The sequence below is a fragment of the Cyprinus carpio genome, chromosome A16 (assembly GCF_018340385.1).
Source record: "Cyprinus carpio isolate SPL01 chromosome A16, ASM1834038v1, whole genome shotgun sequence".
In the NCBI taxonomy this organism is placed as follows: Eukaryota; Metazoa; Chordata; class Actinopteri; order Cypriniformes; family Cyprinidae; genus Cyprinus; species Cyprinus carpio.
The window spans coordinates 6664420-6679925 of record NC_056587.1 but is presented as its reverse complement, the minus strand read 5'-3'; the positions used below and the strand labels follow the sequence as shown (position 1 = coordinate 6679925).

The following is a 15506-nucleotide window of genomic DNA, read 5'->3' as shown; positions in this document are numbered from 1 at the left end:
TCTCTCTGTATGCTTGTCAGTCCTACCACATACCAAGTCTTTTAGTCAGCCAACTTGAATGGTTACTACTTGACTAACAATAAGTATTATAACTCCAAATGTCTTTGATAGACATATAAAAGGCATTCTTTTTCACTTTTTACATGTGTGATCATGTTGATTTTCTTTATTGCAGTCGGGATTATGAAGACAAGAGAGAAGAGGTCAGACAAGCTCGAGAAGAAAGGTACATTCCAGAATGACTTTCACTTTTAGAGCATAATATAATGTAATATAATATAATATAATATAATATAATATAATATAATATAATATAATATAATATAATATAATATAATATAATATAATATAATATTCAAAAGTTACGGGTTAGTAATATTTAAAGTTTTATGGGGTTTTTTACAGTTAAAAACAGTAGAATTGTAAAATTTTATTAGAATAAAAAACTATTTTCTATTTTAATATATTTTAAAATGTCAATTTTTCAGCAGCATTTATTCCAGTCTGATCCTTTAAAATATCATTCTAATAGGCTAATTTGCTGCTCAAAAACATTTATTATTATTATTATTATTATTATTATTATTATTATTATTATTATTATTATTATTATTATTATCACAATTGAAAATGTTTGTGCTGTTAATTTTTTTTTTTTTTTCTCTCTTCTCCAGTTTTTAAATTTTTCAGGATGTTTTGATAAATAGTAGGGCTGGGCGATATGGCCTAAAAAAAAAAATCCCCGATTTTTTAACAAAAAATACGATTCACGATTTAAACCGATTTTTTCCCCCCCTACTTAAAATCAATATTCAGATGACAAAGAAATTGTTCAAAACAAGTTTTAACTTTATTTTGTTTTGATTTTACCTTCTGGGATTTGATCTGGATTCCCCCTTCAGGTTAAATTGCAATCAGAAACAACAAGCCAAAAAGACAAGATGGCAGGTCCTGCCATTGTAAACCGTGAAAACGTTACATAAAATAAAATGTAACATAACATTCTTATCATACTGGATACAGTCTGTAAGACTGTCAAAGGTCTTTACTATTTTATTTTTTTTTTCATGGGAGCCGCACTGATAGGGCAGAGTCAATCAGAGAGCCACTTTTACCGCAAAGTATCAAAAGCTAAATCTAGTCACAAAAAGCATGTCTTTTTATCAATCTGTCATCCCAGATATGCAATGCAATGCAATACAAAAGGGGCTATCATTCTTTATCATTTACCAGTCAAATTTGTAACTGAGACAAAATGATAAAAAAAAAAAAAAAAATCAGTATTACCTTAATGCTGGAAAGATTATACTAGCCCATCATGCATCTAAACCATCCATGTGCACACTCGGTGTTAAGAGCTGTTAAGATTAAAACTGCCAACTCCGCAGTGAGTCAGTGTCAAGGACGTAGGACAGAGCAAGTGTAAATATATTTTCTAGTCTATATCTCCATCTTGTTGTAAATAGAGCAGACAATGTCTAACTGTGTCTACACCATTAGATAACAAGAATAACAACGGCAGCTATTTTCATGAAAATCAAATACACTTCTTCAGTTTTTGAATTTTAGGTAAGCTATGTTTACTAAGGTTAGATTAATATATTAAATACATTTTAATTAGCCTAATACAATTAATAAAATTAAGAAGAATGTAAGAATTTCGTTTTGAAAAATTGCCATTTATCTGCATGCATAATTTTAGACAATTATCCAAGAATTTCGGTACAAACAGTAAACATTAGGCCTGCTAGAGACATTTTATGACTGATCTATATCTGAGCGGGAATTGGTTTATGGCGAGGATGAGCGGAATATTAACGGGGTGCTTGCTTGGTGCGGCTGAGCGACTGAGTGGAACGCACGTCCATACAGCGGGAAACGTAGCGGAACTTCAAGTTCACACCGCACTGTTTCGCTCACTGCTCTGCTTGGCAGCATGTCTCTACGCGCGGGGGGGGGTGGGGGGGGGGGGGGGGGGGGGGGGGGGGTTGAGCCCATTCTGAACTACGGGAGCCCTGAGTGGAGCGCCGGCGGATGTTAAAAAAGAAAACCGATTTTCATTCAAACAAATCGATGTAAACTACACATTCGAGTTAATCGATAACATCGATTTATCGCCCAGCCCTAATAAATAGAAAGAATCCTTATGTTTCTGACACTGTAATAATGGACAGAAAATCTTTCTGCTTTCTTTATAATAAATTATATCATACACTTATTGCTCATACAGTATCACAGATTATTGTTATCATATTGGATGAATTACTGCAGTCCAATGCAATTATGTCTTAAAGCTTTGAGCCGTGTTTAATGTCAGTTATCAGCACAACGATAGGAATACACCTTGAAAACATTTATTAGACTGTGCAGCAGATGGGAAGCATGTTGGCGTGCGCTGCAGGTGAAATATGTGCGTCAGGGCCCCTTTATGCCTGCTGTAGATTAAGACCTTGAAAGACGACAGGACAAGGTGTGTAATTGACTTTAGACATGGGCTTTTTGCATTTACAGTAAATGTTAAAAACATGCATCCTGGCAATTTATTCAAGATCTTATCGAAAGTCACGGTCTTCCAATCTTTTTTTTTCTTCAATTTGATGTGAACCTTACAGTGTAATATAATGATGTTATGGAAATAAAGGATAAGCCAACTTCAGGTGATAGAAAGAAAATGTTGTATAGTTATGAAGCATCTGGTTCTTGTTTTTAGTAACAGTTTTATATTAGAACTGTGGCAATTTTTTGGGGTTGATAAGACAGGAGGGGAGCAGACAGCATCTGTCTTGACACCTGTTAAGGGAGAGTTATAGAAAACATAATGGGAGGATTTGGTGTGGAGGAATTTGGAAGTACGGATTGTTTATGCACAAAGCTAGAAATTAATATGCATGCATGCATGCTGAATGCACTGAAATTGTCTCTGTTTTATTTATCAGTCCACAAGCTGTTTCAGGCCTTCAACCCTCAGAGTAGCAAACATTGTGATTTGTCTTTAAAGCCACCTATAGTACATTAGTACAAGTACAGTCCCTCTGGAGCAAATATTATCAGGACAGTTGTATCACTTTTTTTTATGTCCCTAAAATATATCAAAATAAATTTTAATTCAGAATTTAAAAACATACTCATCATAGAAGAGGTTTATTCAAGTAATTGTATGGATAAGTTACATTTTTACAATATGTAAAACGTCCCAGGTTACGTATGTAACCATGGTTCCCCGAAGGGAACGAGAAGCTGACCGGCTCTGAATAACATGTGTAATCAGTCCCATGAATGGGCGAGACGTCATAGGCGGGTGACGTAGCGATCAGAAAGCCACAAAACCAGACTTGCAAATCAAGAGCACAGCTAAGGCAAGAGAACAGAAGAGCCTGGAGTGGCTTGCAGATCTAGACCAGAGACGCAGCGTCTCGTTCCCTTCGGGGAACCATGGTTACATACGTAACCTAGGACGTTCCCCTTCAGGAACTCGAGCTGCGTCCGAAAACGCTATGGGAACGAGAATGCCCACGCCGCCAGACTTGCAAATCCCTGCCTAGTGTGTATATGAGGAGCACAGCTAAGGCAAGAGAACAGAAGAGCCTGGAGTGGCTCGCAGATCTAGACCATAAAATCTGACAAACGTGAGGGGTGTGGACCATCCAGCTGCGTTGCAGATGTCCTGCATAGACACACCTGACAAGAAGGCCTTGGAGGCCACATACTTTGGGTCGAGTGAGCCTTGACTCCCAATGGTGAGGGGAGATCAGAGGACTCAAGGTTTTAGGATAGCTTCCTGATCAACCGCTTAGCATAAGCTTCTTCTGGCCGGAGGCCTCAGCCTCAGCGCACCGCAGAGGAAACATGTAACCAGAGGGTGTCTGCCCACTGAATGTCCACCAAGAGGGGCGCGGTAGGCCGCAATGACCGCCACGTAGACCTTCAGGGTGGAGTGGGTCAACCCTGCAGAGAGAAGGGCCTGCAGGAACTCCAGAACTGTACCAACTGGGCAATTAACTGGGTTGAGCTGGCAGTCTTCGCACTAGGAGGTGAAAGGTTTCCACGTCAAGGAGTACAGTTTCCTCATGGAGGGAGTTCTGGATTGGAGAATGGTCTCAGCAACCTCGGTTGAGAGACCGTTGAGAGACCAGAAGCTACGAGATGTGCCCCCTCAGGGGCCACACCCATAACTTCCATAGCTCCGGGCGGGGGTGGAATATTGTGCCCTCCGCCTGTGAGAGGAGATCCCTCCTGACGGGAATCTCCCATGGAGCGCCGTCGAGGAGAGAAATCAGATCCAAGAAACATACTCGGCCCGGCCAGAATGGGGCTACTATTAGAAGACGTCCCGGCATACTCTCAGAAGAACTCCTGGGAGCAGAGCGATCGGGGGAAAAGCATACAGACGAAGCCTCGGCCAAGTCTGCACCATGGCATCCAGCCCCAGTGGAGCCAGATGAGTCAGAGAGAACCAAAGGGGACAGTGCAATATCATCTGAGTCGCAAACAGATCCACCTGACCAAATATTCTCCATATCTGCTTCCATTCCCCGGGCCTCGGCCCCTGCCTCAACAGGATGTCTGCTCCCATATTCAGATGCCCAGGAATGTGAACTGCTCTCAGCAAGAGGAGTTTGCCCTAGGACCACACAAGAATCTGGTATGCTAGTTTGTACAAACGGCGTGAGCACAGACCCCTTGGTGGTTAATATAAGAGACCACTGTTGTGTTGTCGGTGCGCACCAACACATGGTGACCTCTTAGGTCTGGGAGAAAGTTTTAATGCTTGAAGCATGGCCAGCATCTCCAGGCAGTTTATATGCCTCCACAAACTGTGGGCAGGGTGGCCATTCATGACCGCACCCCAGCCGGTGAGGGACGCATCCGTCGCTAGCGTCACGCGGCGACAAGGAGCTCCAAGCACCGGGCCCTGAGACAAGAACCAAGATCTCCTCCACATGTCTAAGGCACGTAGGACCCCTGCGCGACCTTGAGTATGCGAAGCAGGTTTCCCCTTGGGGAGAACCCCTTGGTCTTGAGCCATCACTGTAGGGGTCTCATGTACAGCAGGCCAAGAGGTATCACGTTGGACGCAGCTGCCATCAGACCCAGCAGTCTAGAATTGCTTGACAGTGAGTGACTGGCCTTCTCTTACTCTCGCGACAGCGGTGAAGATCGACTCGATCTGAACAGGAGACATCTGTGCCTGCACCGTGGTCGAATCCCACACCATGCCCGGATAAGTGGTTCTCTGTACTGGAGAAAGCACACCTTTCTTGGCATTAAGTCTTAACCCCAGGTCTTTCGTGTGAGTAAGAACGACATCTCGATGCCGAACCGCCTTCCAGTCTGATTGAGCTAATATCAACCAATCATCGCACCATGTGCTTGAGTCGTGAAAGTGTGGGGTGAAAATGCAAGGCCAAAGGACGAACGGGTATTAGTAGGCTTTTGCCCCCAAAAGCCAACTTCAGGAACTTCCTATGATGGGGTAGGATGGAGTATGCATCTTTCTAGATTGATCCTGACACCAGTCCTCAAACTTGATCTGAGATACAGCCTGTTTGAGTGCGAGCGTGCTGAACTTCAGTCCTCTGACTGAGCGGTTCAAAGACGCAGATCTAAAATAGGACGCAACCCTTCATCCTTCCTCGGAACAGTGAAGTACTGGCTGTAGGATCCGGACACCACTACGCGAAAAGGGACCACCTTGATGGCCTCTGTCCTCTGAGAGTGTCTACTTCTGTTCCATTACCAGAGCCTGCTCGGGGCCCAACAAGTTTAAAAAATCCCAAATAAACTAATAAAGAGGAGAACCAAACTGGATTCTGTGGGCTCTCACTACAGTGTGCAGGATCCACTGAGACACGTTTGGCATTAGTTTTCATGCTGCCAAATAGTCTACTAAGGGAACCAGTCTTTCGAGAGTGACCTCTGGTGTAATCACAGCTGCTGGCTCAGTGCCCTGATGCAGCGAACCAGCAGGGGGCAGCTGAACTAGCTGCTCAAGAGACCTCCGTGGAGGTCACGAGCCTCTAAGCACCGCTACGTTTCCGGGCAGTAACTGAGAGAAGCGCTCGCCAGAGACCGCTGCGCCCTGGAACACCGGCAGGGTTGGCAGATCGATCTCCTGAGGGCACTGAGGAGAGACGGGCACCGTCTAATGCGGTGTACACCGCTCTTCCCCAGAGGGGCCTGCCCTCTGAGGTCCTGAGCCACAGCATCAGGACTCTCATAGCTGAAGTCTTCTATTAAAAATGACGGTCCTCAGACCCACGTCCTCTGCTAGGAAGACTCGACCAGAGCCTGCTCGGGGCAGGACCCAATGAAGCACACTTGGCATGATGCAGGATAGACACCATGTAATGCGGAGTACACTGCTCTTCACCAGAGGGAGCAGGCCCTCAAAAAGTCCTATGCCTTAGGCATCAGGACGTTACGACGAAGGCTATCCAGCGAAAATGACGATCCGCAGAACCGCTTTCCATTAGAAGCCTTCGGCCTGGGAGCGCCACTCTGACTCTAGACTTTGCAGAGTACGAGAATTGACCCCCCAGAATGAGGAGCTTGAACACGATAGGTTGGGACTGCTCCGCCCAGCAGCCCCTGCTGACCGCCTCAACCTCCTCAGAGGAAGAGAGGTAAACATGTGTTCTTACTCAAATTTTTTATCCCAAGAGCTCCTGTATATCTAAATTCTCAAAGTGAGATAAATGTCATTATATTCCTCAGAATTAAATGCAATCAAACAATCAGACGAGTAAACACGGTCTGGTGTGATACAATTCATATCGAAAACCGAAAGTGATATATCTAACTTCTCATAGTCAGATAAATACTGAATTTAATTCCTCAGAATTAAATGCAGCTAAACACCCAGACGAGTATACATGGTCTGGTGTGGTAAGATTCATTTCAAGAATCAAAAATGATATATCTAACTTCTCATAGTCAGACAAATGCCTCATTTAATTCCTCATTATTAAATGGAGCCAAACAACCAAACGAGTAAACATGGTCTGGTGTGGTAAGATCACATCAAAAACTGAAAATGATGTAATACACACGTTGCCTCGGCAGCGCGCGAGCCGCTTAGTCACACAGACAATATTAATCTCCTTGGAAATAAATAGCTGCAGCAACGAGTTCACAGTCCGAGGGGGAAGAAACTGCTTTTTCTTTTTAGCGCAGGCTTTCGAACCTCGAAAACGAGCTCTAGATTTTTTAGGACCGGAATCGCAAGATTACAAGCACGGATACACTCCTCGGAGCGTGCCCGGCAAGAGCGGAGAAACACAATTAGCCCCCTTATTTTTTCCGAGAGCCGACCGCGCGAGCTACGCTCCTCATTAATGCTGCTCGTTATAATATTAGGCATAATATGCTTTTGTAACTGATGTTTGTGCAACTGATGTTTATGCAACTGCGAGCTCATCGACGCCCTCCGTGTCAATCTCCCTCGAGAGCTGATTCTGCGTACTTCGCTCTCAAGCAGACAACACACTGCATGTAACCCTACCCCAATATATTTTTCTCTCGCGGGCAGGGAAAACACACAGCCTGAACGCTGCCTGCTTTAGCCCAAAAAACTTCCTTGACTGAAGTTTGAAATAATGGAGCTTATCAGTGGACAAACAACACTAAATAAGACTCACAAACAAATAGCGACTGACACACACACAGAGCATCACTGAATGACAAAAGCTGATTCTCGGTACACCTCACGTGCTTTTATATCTTCCTGGTCGCTACGTCACCCGCCTATGACGTCTCGCCCATTCATGGGACTGATTACACATGTTATTCAGAGCCGGTCACACTGAAAGGCATTCCCATAGCGTTTTCTGATGCAGCTCGAGTTCCTGAAGGGGAACATTAAGTTACATATTCCTTTTGAATTCGGACATGAAAATAAGCATTGTGTAATTGCCCTGATACATAATGATTTTAGTGACTTTTATTGTTTTATGTGATGTGTGCAGATATAAGCAACTGGAGCGGCTGGCAGCAGAGGAAAACGAAAGGGAACGACCAAGACTGACAACACGGGGGCGAACAGAAATCACCCTCAGCCTGAGTTCACGAACCTCCAGCAGCTCATTATCTCGTTCTGCCACCCCTTTGACTGCAGAGGCTCAAGAGGATAAACGCTCTGTTCCACATCCGACACGAGGTGAGAATCCTCTGTGTGTACAGTTATATAGTGTGGCATTTCTGGAAAAAACTCTGGTCTTTATTTTTCCTCCAAAGTGTGGAATCAAGCAGTTACCACACAAATGTTTTGTAAAGAAAACAATATAAATCCACTGGGGCAGTCAGCCATTAGGAAAAACGTTTTTGGGTTTATTGACCTCAAATATTAACTACAGTTTCAGAAATTGGGTCAGTGGTCATCCACATCTGAATCTGTGGGGCTGGAGTTGGCATGAACGGGCTGAATGACTGGAGCCTGGTCAATCATTCAGTCTCACTGTGGAGTTTCCGACTGGCTTAAGACTCACACATTCACAAGAGAATTGCATGGCTCGGTACCCAATGTTTAAAAAAAATATATATTTTTAGTCGCATTTTAGTCTTAGTTTTAGTTTTCCATTAGCATTCCCATTCATCTCAATGGCAGCTATTAGGAAGTGTACAATTTGAATTGTGTAAAGGGAAAAATATGTCCTTTTCATGTTTTTAAAGTAATAGAAACTCATACAGATTTGTAGTGACATAAGGATCAGTAAATGATGACAGAATTGTAATATTTGGTGAACTATACCTTTAAAAACTGTCCAAAAAAGGATTGGCCACTAGCAAAAATGTATATAATTCAATTCCATGAACTTTGAGCAAGAGAATTAACCCTAGATTGCTACATGAACAACAACAAAACAATGTGGCGGTGTGACAGAATATTTTCTAGAACGACATGATAATTGAGTGGAGTGGTTTGAGGTTGTCCATTCAGTGAGGCCCTGGTTATATCATATTCATGTGGTTTCTGAAGGCCAGAGTATTGGTCACACACTTTTCAGTGAATGAAAGCATGACCAGCCATGTGTAAAAGGATAGCAGTGTGGATCAGACTGTGGTTTCAGAGGTCTGAGCTCCTCCCAGACTATAAATTGAAAATACGGGACAGATCAACTGGAAAAAATAAGACAAAAATACCTATTAAGAAATAGGGTTGTTCTTACATGGCCCAATCAGAGCCCAGACTTAAACCCCATTAAAAATCTGTGGAATGACTTGAAGGCTGCAGTGCGCAAACGGTCATCATCAAATTTAACTTAATTTGAGCAGTTTTGCAAAGAAGAGTAGGCAAATATTGCAAAGTGTAGATGTGGAAAGTTAGTAGAGACAAATCCCAACAGACTAAAGACTGTAATTAAAGCAAAATGGGGTTTAACAAAATACTGACACAAGGGGGTGATCCTTTTTCCAAATCACTGATTCTGTTTATTTATTTATTTATTTTCTGACATGTTGGTGTTATATCTTTCACTTAGATTTTGTAAGTTGCACTGAGTATATACAGCTGGATAAATAAAAGCCGTGTCCATCTTCATTTCAGGCTGCAAAGCAACAAAATGTGATTGTTTTAAAAGGGGCTCATTCTTTTCTATACCCACTGTATTTACACAATTAAAGTGTAATATATCATATACTATATACTATCTATATACTATATCCATATTATTTTTCCATAATGACATTTATTGTTAACAGCTCTCAGTCATTCAGCTTTTGTAATTTGCCTTTGTATTCAAACAAGCATTTGATGGTAAGGTTGTGTGGAATTTTGTTTTGTTATTCCCCATGCTCCTGCAGGATCACATTTCCTGTATTTATTTGCATTTCTGAATGTGGAGGAGTAGATGTGGTCATTTTATGTGGGTTACCGTAAAACAGACACTGGGAGAGGGGGATGTGGATGTGCAGACTGCACGTGAGAGATAAGGGGTGCATGCATTGTATGCATGCAAAGTTTCTGCACTGCATCACTTCCTAAATCAGATTTTTGATCTCGTTTTTGAGTAAAAATATCTAAATATCTTTAAAACTACTTTTACATCTTTAAACTATGCTTACTAGGGATGGATGAACTCGTGGCTCAATTGGACACTTGTGTCAAAAAGTGAAATTACTTTTCAGTTTTATTAATGGCGCCATCTTGGAAATAACTTTGGTTACTGTCACTGTAGTTACTGGTAAGGAATACAAGCTTGACTCCAGTTGCACATTCATGCAGACAGTATTTGAGATGCTACTGTGAGTTGCTGTGTGAATGGGACATTTCGAGACTCACACCTTTAAGTAAATGTGGTTGTCAGTCCCAAAAACTGACAGTGTGAATGTGGCCACTGTGTGTTGCTTAGAGATGCACAACAGTTGATTCTGCTTTGTTTCCTTTTAAAATGATTTCTATTGGTGGAATAAAAATAGACAAATTATTAACAGTCTTCTGTCTAAATGTCATTATTAACCACTTATTAATTTAACTTTTCGTAAGACTTTAGATTAGAACCCTACCCTATACCTAAACATAACTACAACAACTACCTTACTTACAATTAATAATTAGCAAATTTGAAGTTCATTAAGGGAAAAGTAGTCAGTATGCGTTACCTAATCGAAAGAGTTCCTGAATTTTTTTTTTTTTTTTTAAATAAAGTGACAGGCAAATCACACATGTGCTGATATTTAGGAAGATAGCAGTCTTGTTTGCGTGAAATTACACATACTTTATATTTATGACTCATCCTGCACTACGTACATAGATTTTTTTTTCCAATCAGATGCTCTCTAGAACAAGAATGCCACTCCCACTAATAACACTACACAAGCAAGCTCATGGCTTCGACAGTATATGCCCCACACAAACTTCCTGTTTCAATAAGAAATATGTCAACACAGAACAGAAAAATGCAATTTTGTGTGGTCTTTATATCAGGACATGTTTAGTTTAACTTGTAAGGCCTTTGGTATCAGTTTAGCATTTTTATTTGATGGAAGATTCATTGTCACAAGTTTATTTTAAAATGGCCTTGTTTCATCATTAGTTCCATGGAAGTTGGGCTCCTTATCTGCAATAGGTACCAAGCCAATCTTTTTTTCCCCCTCAGGAACTGAGTCTGAGGTAAGCCGTCCGGTGCAGGCAGTAGTTGTGTGGCCTTCCTCAGAGCCTCCCTCTGCCTCAGTGTCTGTGCCGGTCTCGCCCTCTAAACCAGAGGAGGAGCAGAGACCTGTGGAAACGTCAGACATCACACTCTCTCTGTCTCCAACAACCTCTGAGCCAGAGAGACCTGAAACAGAGGAGAAAGCGGAGGATGCTGAAGCCGAAGAGTATATGGAAATGGTGTTGAGTGGAATGGAAGATGAAAAGAAAGAAAAACCAGAAGGAAACTTTGAGGAAGATGCTGATGGAACGGGTACAGAGGAATGTGTGAGAGAACAGATGTTGGAGAGGGATGTAGAGGAGGGTGCCATCCTGAGTGAGAAGGAAAGGCAAAATGAGGAGCTGAATGAGAAAGATAACTGCTCTGCCTCCAGCATCTCCTCAGCCAGCAGCACTCTGGAGAGAGAAGAACGAGAGGAGAAACACGTCAGTGACAGTGACTCAGGTGAGAACAACACATACACAAGTCGAATTCTGTCGAAAACAGGTCTGACATTCACCACAAGATCCATAGTAAACATTTCTCTCCTGCCAAGCATTTCTTATCCACCATGAAACTTTATTTTACATTATTATTATTGTTGTTGTTATTATTATTATTTGGTCCCCTGACAGACTTTCTTATTACTTTTTCTACTGACCCGAACCTAACAGTCTTCTAATACTCTAATGAGAGGTTTACAAGTAGTTGCATATTAAGTTAGTTGATGTCTACATCTAAAACTGCAAATGTCACAAAATGCAGACCAATAGTGACTTTGTTCCTCACGTTTTTAATTTAGTGCCTTGATATTTTGTGAGGATTATTTCACATATGTGGAAAATTGAGTTTTTGGGGAAAATTATCCTAGATAAACCTGTGATGGTAAAAACAATGTAAAAGTTAGAAGAGTAGCAGATGTTTTATTTAGTACACACGTATACACACGTTTATTTGAAGCATGCACATCACTTGCATCAGCAAGAATCAGACAGACAGAGTTATAAAAATTTGATTTAAATGATGTATTATGTTGCAGTTCAAAATAAATTTACCTGCCAGCTGGCGTTTTTACGTTTTTACATTGGTTTGCCAAGCATCAAATTATGTTTTATTTTTTTGTTTTTTTAAATAATAATTTAATAATTTAAATAATGCAAACAACAGTTTCATGGTCAGAAAGAAATATTTATGGCTAGTTTTGTTCCCAGTTTAAGGTTAATTTCCCAGTTTACCCACCATTGGCAGAAAGAATGAAACAAAATATAGTTTCCCAGTTTACCCGCCACTGGCAGTTGTGACAAAAGGTTTTGAACTGTTTCTGCACATTTTCATTGTAAGCATTTTTTTTCAGTGGTGAGAATTAATTCCAGTTTCAGCATTTCTGTTTTCCGTTTATCGGTGCCAGGTTACGACCTAAAAATAGACATGTTTTGTGAAGATTTCTTAAAATCATACATATTGTTGAAACTTGCTCTAAATTTGTTCTCTTAGGACAGTGGGGAGACTGTATGAATACAGTGGATGTGAACGATCAGTGCAACAAAGTTCTTAACAGCAAACGCTTCATGCTGGACATGCTGTATGCTCAAAACAAGAAGGGAGAAGAAGATGAGAAAGAAAAGGAGAATGAGAAAGGGTGTTCAGGTCAGGACTCCTCTGTGACCAGCCTCACTAGTCGCATCTCCACTCTGGAGGTGCGTCGGCAAACTTGCGAGGATAACATGAAGAAATTGGAAGTGGATCATCTGGATAACCAGGGTAGCGTACGGGCTGTGGCCGAGAAATTTGGAGATTTGGTTAAAGGACTGGTATCACCTCATGAAGTGGAGCATTCTGGGAAGGAAACGCAGCAATCACAGGAAAAACCTCTGCCGACTCCTTCACCAACACCCCCTAAAAAGGAGTCAGACCACATATGGGACCAGCTGATTGCCACGCCACGGGAACTACGCATCAAAGAGCTGGACTTCACGGACTTGGGAGAGGAGGATGATGTGGACATTTTGGATGTCAGTAACGTGATCGGGTCAAGTGACCTCACGCCACCTCCTCCCCCACCTCTTTTCTTGCCCAGCCTTCCGCCCCCACCACCTTTATTTGGATGCCCTCCACCTCCCCCTATCCCTGGCATGATGATGCCCCCTCCACCACCTTTTTTGGCTTCAGTACCTCCCCCACATCTCGGATCTCCTCAACTTAGTCGAGGAGAACCCCTGCTCTTCCAGAAGAAAAAGAAGACCATACGGTTGTTTTGGAATGAGGTCAGACCTATAGACTGGCAGTACAGCAACCACAAGAGTTGCAGAGAGTCACTGTGGTCCAAACTTGATGCGGTCAAACTGGACACAGCCAAGTTGGAAAACCTCTTTGAGACGAAGTCCAAGGAGCTGCCAGTTACAAAGGTACTGATAAATTACCTCTTTTCGGTGTGGAAAAACTTGGAATCACTATTTAATGGAAAAAATATTGTATTCACTTAACAATGTTAACAAAGTTGTTTTGTGCTTACATCACACATAATATTACAAGTTTTATGAACTTAAAAATAAAATGTTTCAATAACTCAATAAGCTTGCATTTTTAGTTAACCTGAGCATTTATACATTAAAGTATGTAGAATTTACTTAGTTTATATAACTTGTGTATCAGTTCATTGAGAAAACTGAAAAGGTCATTAAGATACCTTTGTGCACCAAAGCAAGTTGTATATACTCACCATGGAAGAAACTTCACAGAAGAAAACACTAATCACACTAATGATGACTTTACAACAAAATATGACCATAAACACTACATGAAGCTATTAATTCTAAACAATAAATATTATATATTCTATAAATATAAATATATATTTTTTTAATAATTATTTTTTTTTTTTTTTTTTTTTTTTTTTTTTACCAAAAACAAATTACTCAAGTGGAACATTAGTGGTCGAACTGAGCCTGTTAGTTGGTCCCTCAACACCAAATTTGATATTTTTTTTTATAAATTCTTGCTGTTTAATATTTTTAATTACTCATACTAATTGACCTAAAATGTACTATATTTAATTTTTTTAATGTCATTTATTTTCGTTTTTTTTTTTTTTTTTTTTTTTTTTTTTTTTTTTTTTTTACAGTACAACAGTTTCATTAAGATGAAAAAAAGTATTTTTATTGCTCTACTTTACCTGGCTTTTATCAGCACATGTGACAAACTATAGCTGCTAGGAAGTTACTTTGATCTTTTCTGGGCCTTCCTTCTGTAACACACAGTATGAATTCTGACACCTTACGTTGCCCATGTGCGGCCTTGCACAACTCTTTCTTATGACATGATCGCACATGTTTATAAAAGAGCTGCAGAATGTCAGTCAGAATGGTAAGAGGTTGGTTGATTGGCTATGATGGATTCCTTGTATTACCTAAAAGCTTCATCAAGGTGCTTTCTGGGTTCCATAAATCCTGCTGCCACTCAAAACAAAGTCATGTCACAAGTCAGAGCTTGGCTGAAACATTCTAACCTAATCAGTACAGACTGTTAAGAGGATCTCAAAGTTTGTATTTGTGCTATAGTCTGAAACATTATCTGCACTGTCATTCCAGGTTGTATACCAGAGTTCATTTTATTTTTTAATGTAAATTCTTTTTCATGTACAGAGATAAATCTTGATAGAATGAACACTGATATTCACCACATCACAGGTTTTAAGTGTTAAATTAAAATGATAAATTGATTTATCATATTATTTGGCTTGTTCACTATTAAGATGGTGTCTCAGAAATGTGGACTGCATGGGGTTTCCTGTCCTCTCTATTCTGAGCAAGCTTTTCCAGCTGTTTTTCATTTTCAACCCATTCTCCCTCCCTTTTTCCTCAGAGCCCCTCCTCTCCCTCTGTTTGGCAGCAAACAGAGTACCATCATGGCTCTGCTCCACCAGAAATATTCTCCATCAAAGTCCCAAAATAGCCCTCAGGTGCTTGCGTGCCTTTTCAGCAGAGTAAAGATTAAACATATCCCAGCTTTGTGTTCATATCTCAGGAAGCCATTTTTAGGGTAATTATCCACATTAAAGAAATGCCTTTCCTACTCAGTTCAGTGGCCAGTGTGAGAGTAAGAACAGGCTGAAGGATCCGTATATGTGTATTATGATACGTCTTTTTCAGGATTCTTTGAATAAAAAAGATATATTTGAAACACTATTTTTTTTTCTAACACTGTAAAAGTCTTTGTCACCTTTGATCAATTTAATGCATCCTTTTTGAAAATGTTGAAGCCAATTTTCAAATAGACACTATCTTTATTAATAAACCCCATATTTGAAATTTAAACAACTATATTCTTGCCTTAAAAACTACATTCCGTGACACAACAGCAATAGTGTTGTAAAATATTGTC

General features: G+C 40.7%; 1 protein-coding gene across 6 annotated transcripts in view; it reads left to right on the top strand.

The window, feature by feature from the left end:
- Window positions 1-15506, top strand: part of LOC109087047 (FH1/FH2 domain-containing protein 3-like) — a 165126-nt gene that overhangs the window by 138043 nt on the left and 11577 nt on the right. For all 6 annotated transcript variants that reach the window (XM_042772284.1, XM_042772280.1, XM_042772278.1 and 3 more), the window contains 4 exons: window positions 176-226; window positions 7965-8155; window positions 11094-11591; window positions 12621-13531. In XM_042772284.1, the coding sequence (XP_042628218.1) occupies window positions 176-226; window positions 7965-8155; window positions 11094-11591; window positions 12621-13531 (1651 nt within the window). The remainder of the gene's footprint in view (window positions 1-175; window positions 227-7964; window positions 8156-11093; window positions 11592-12620; window positions 13532-15506) is intronic.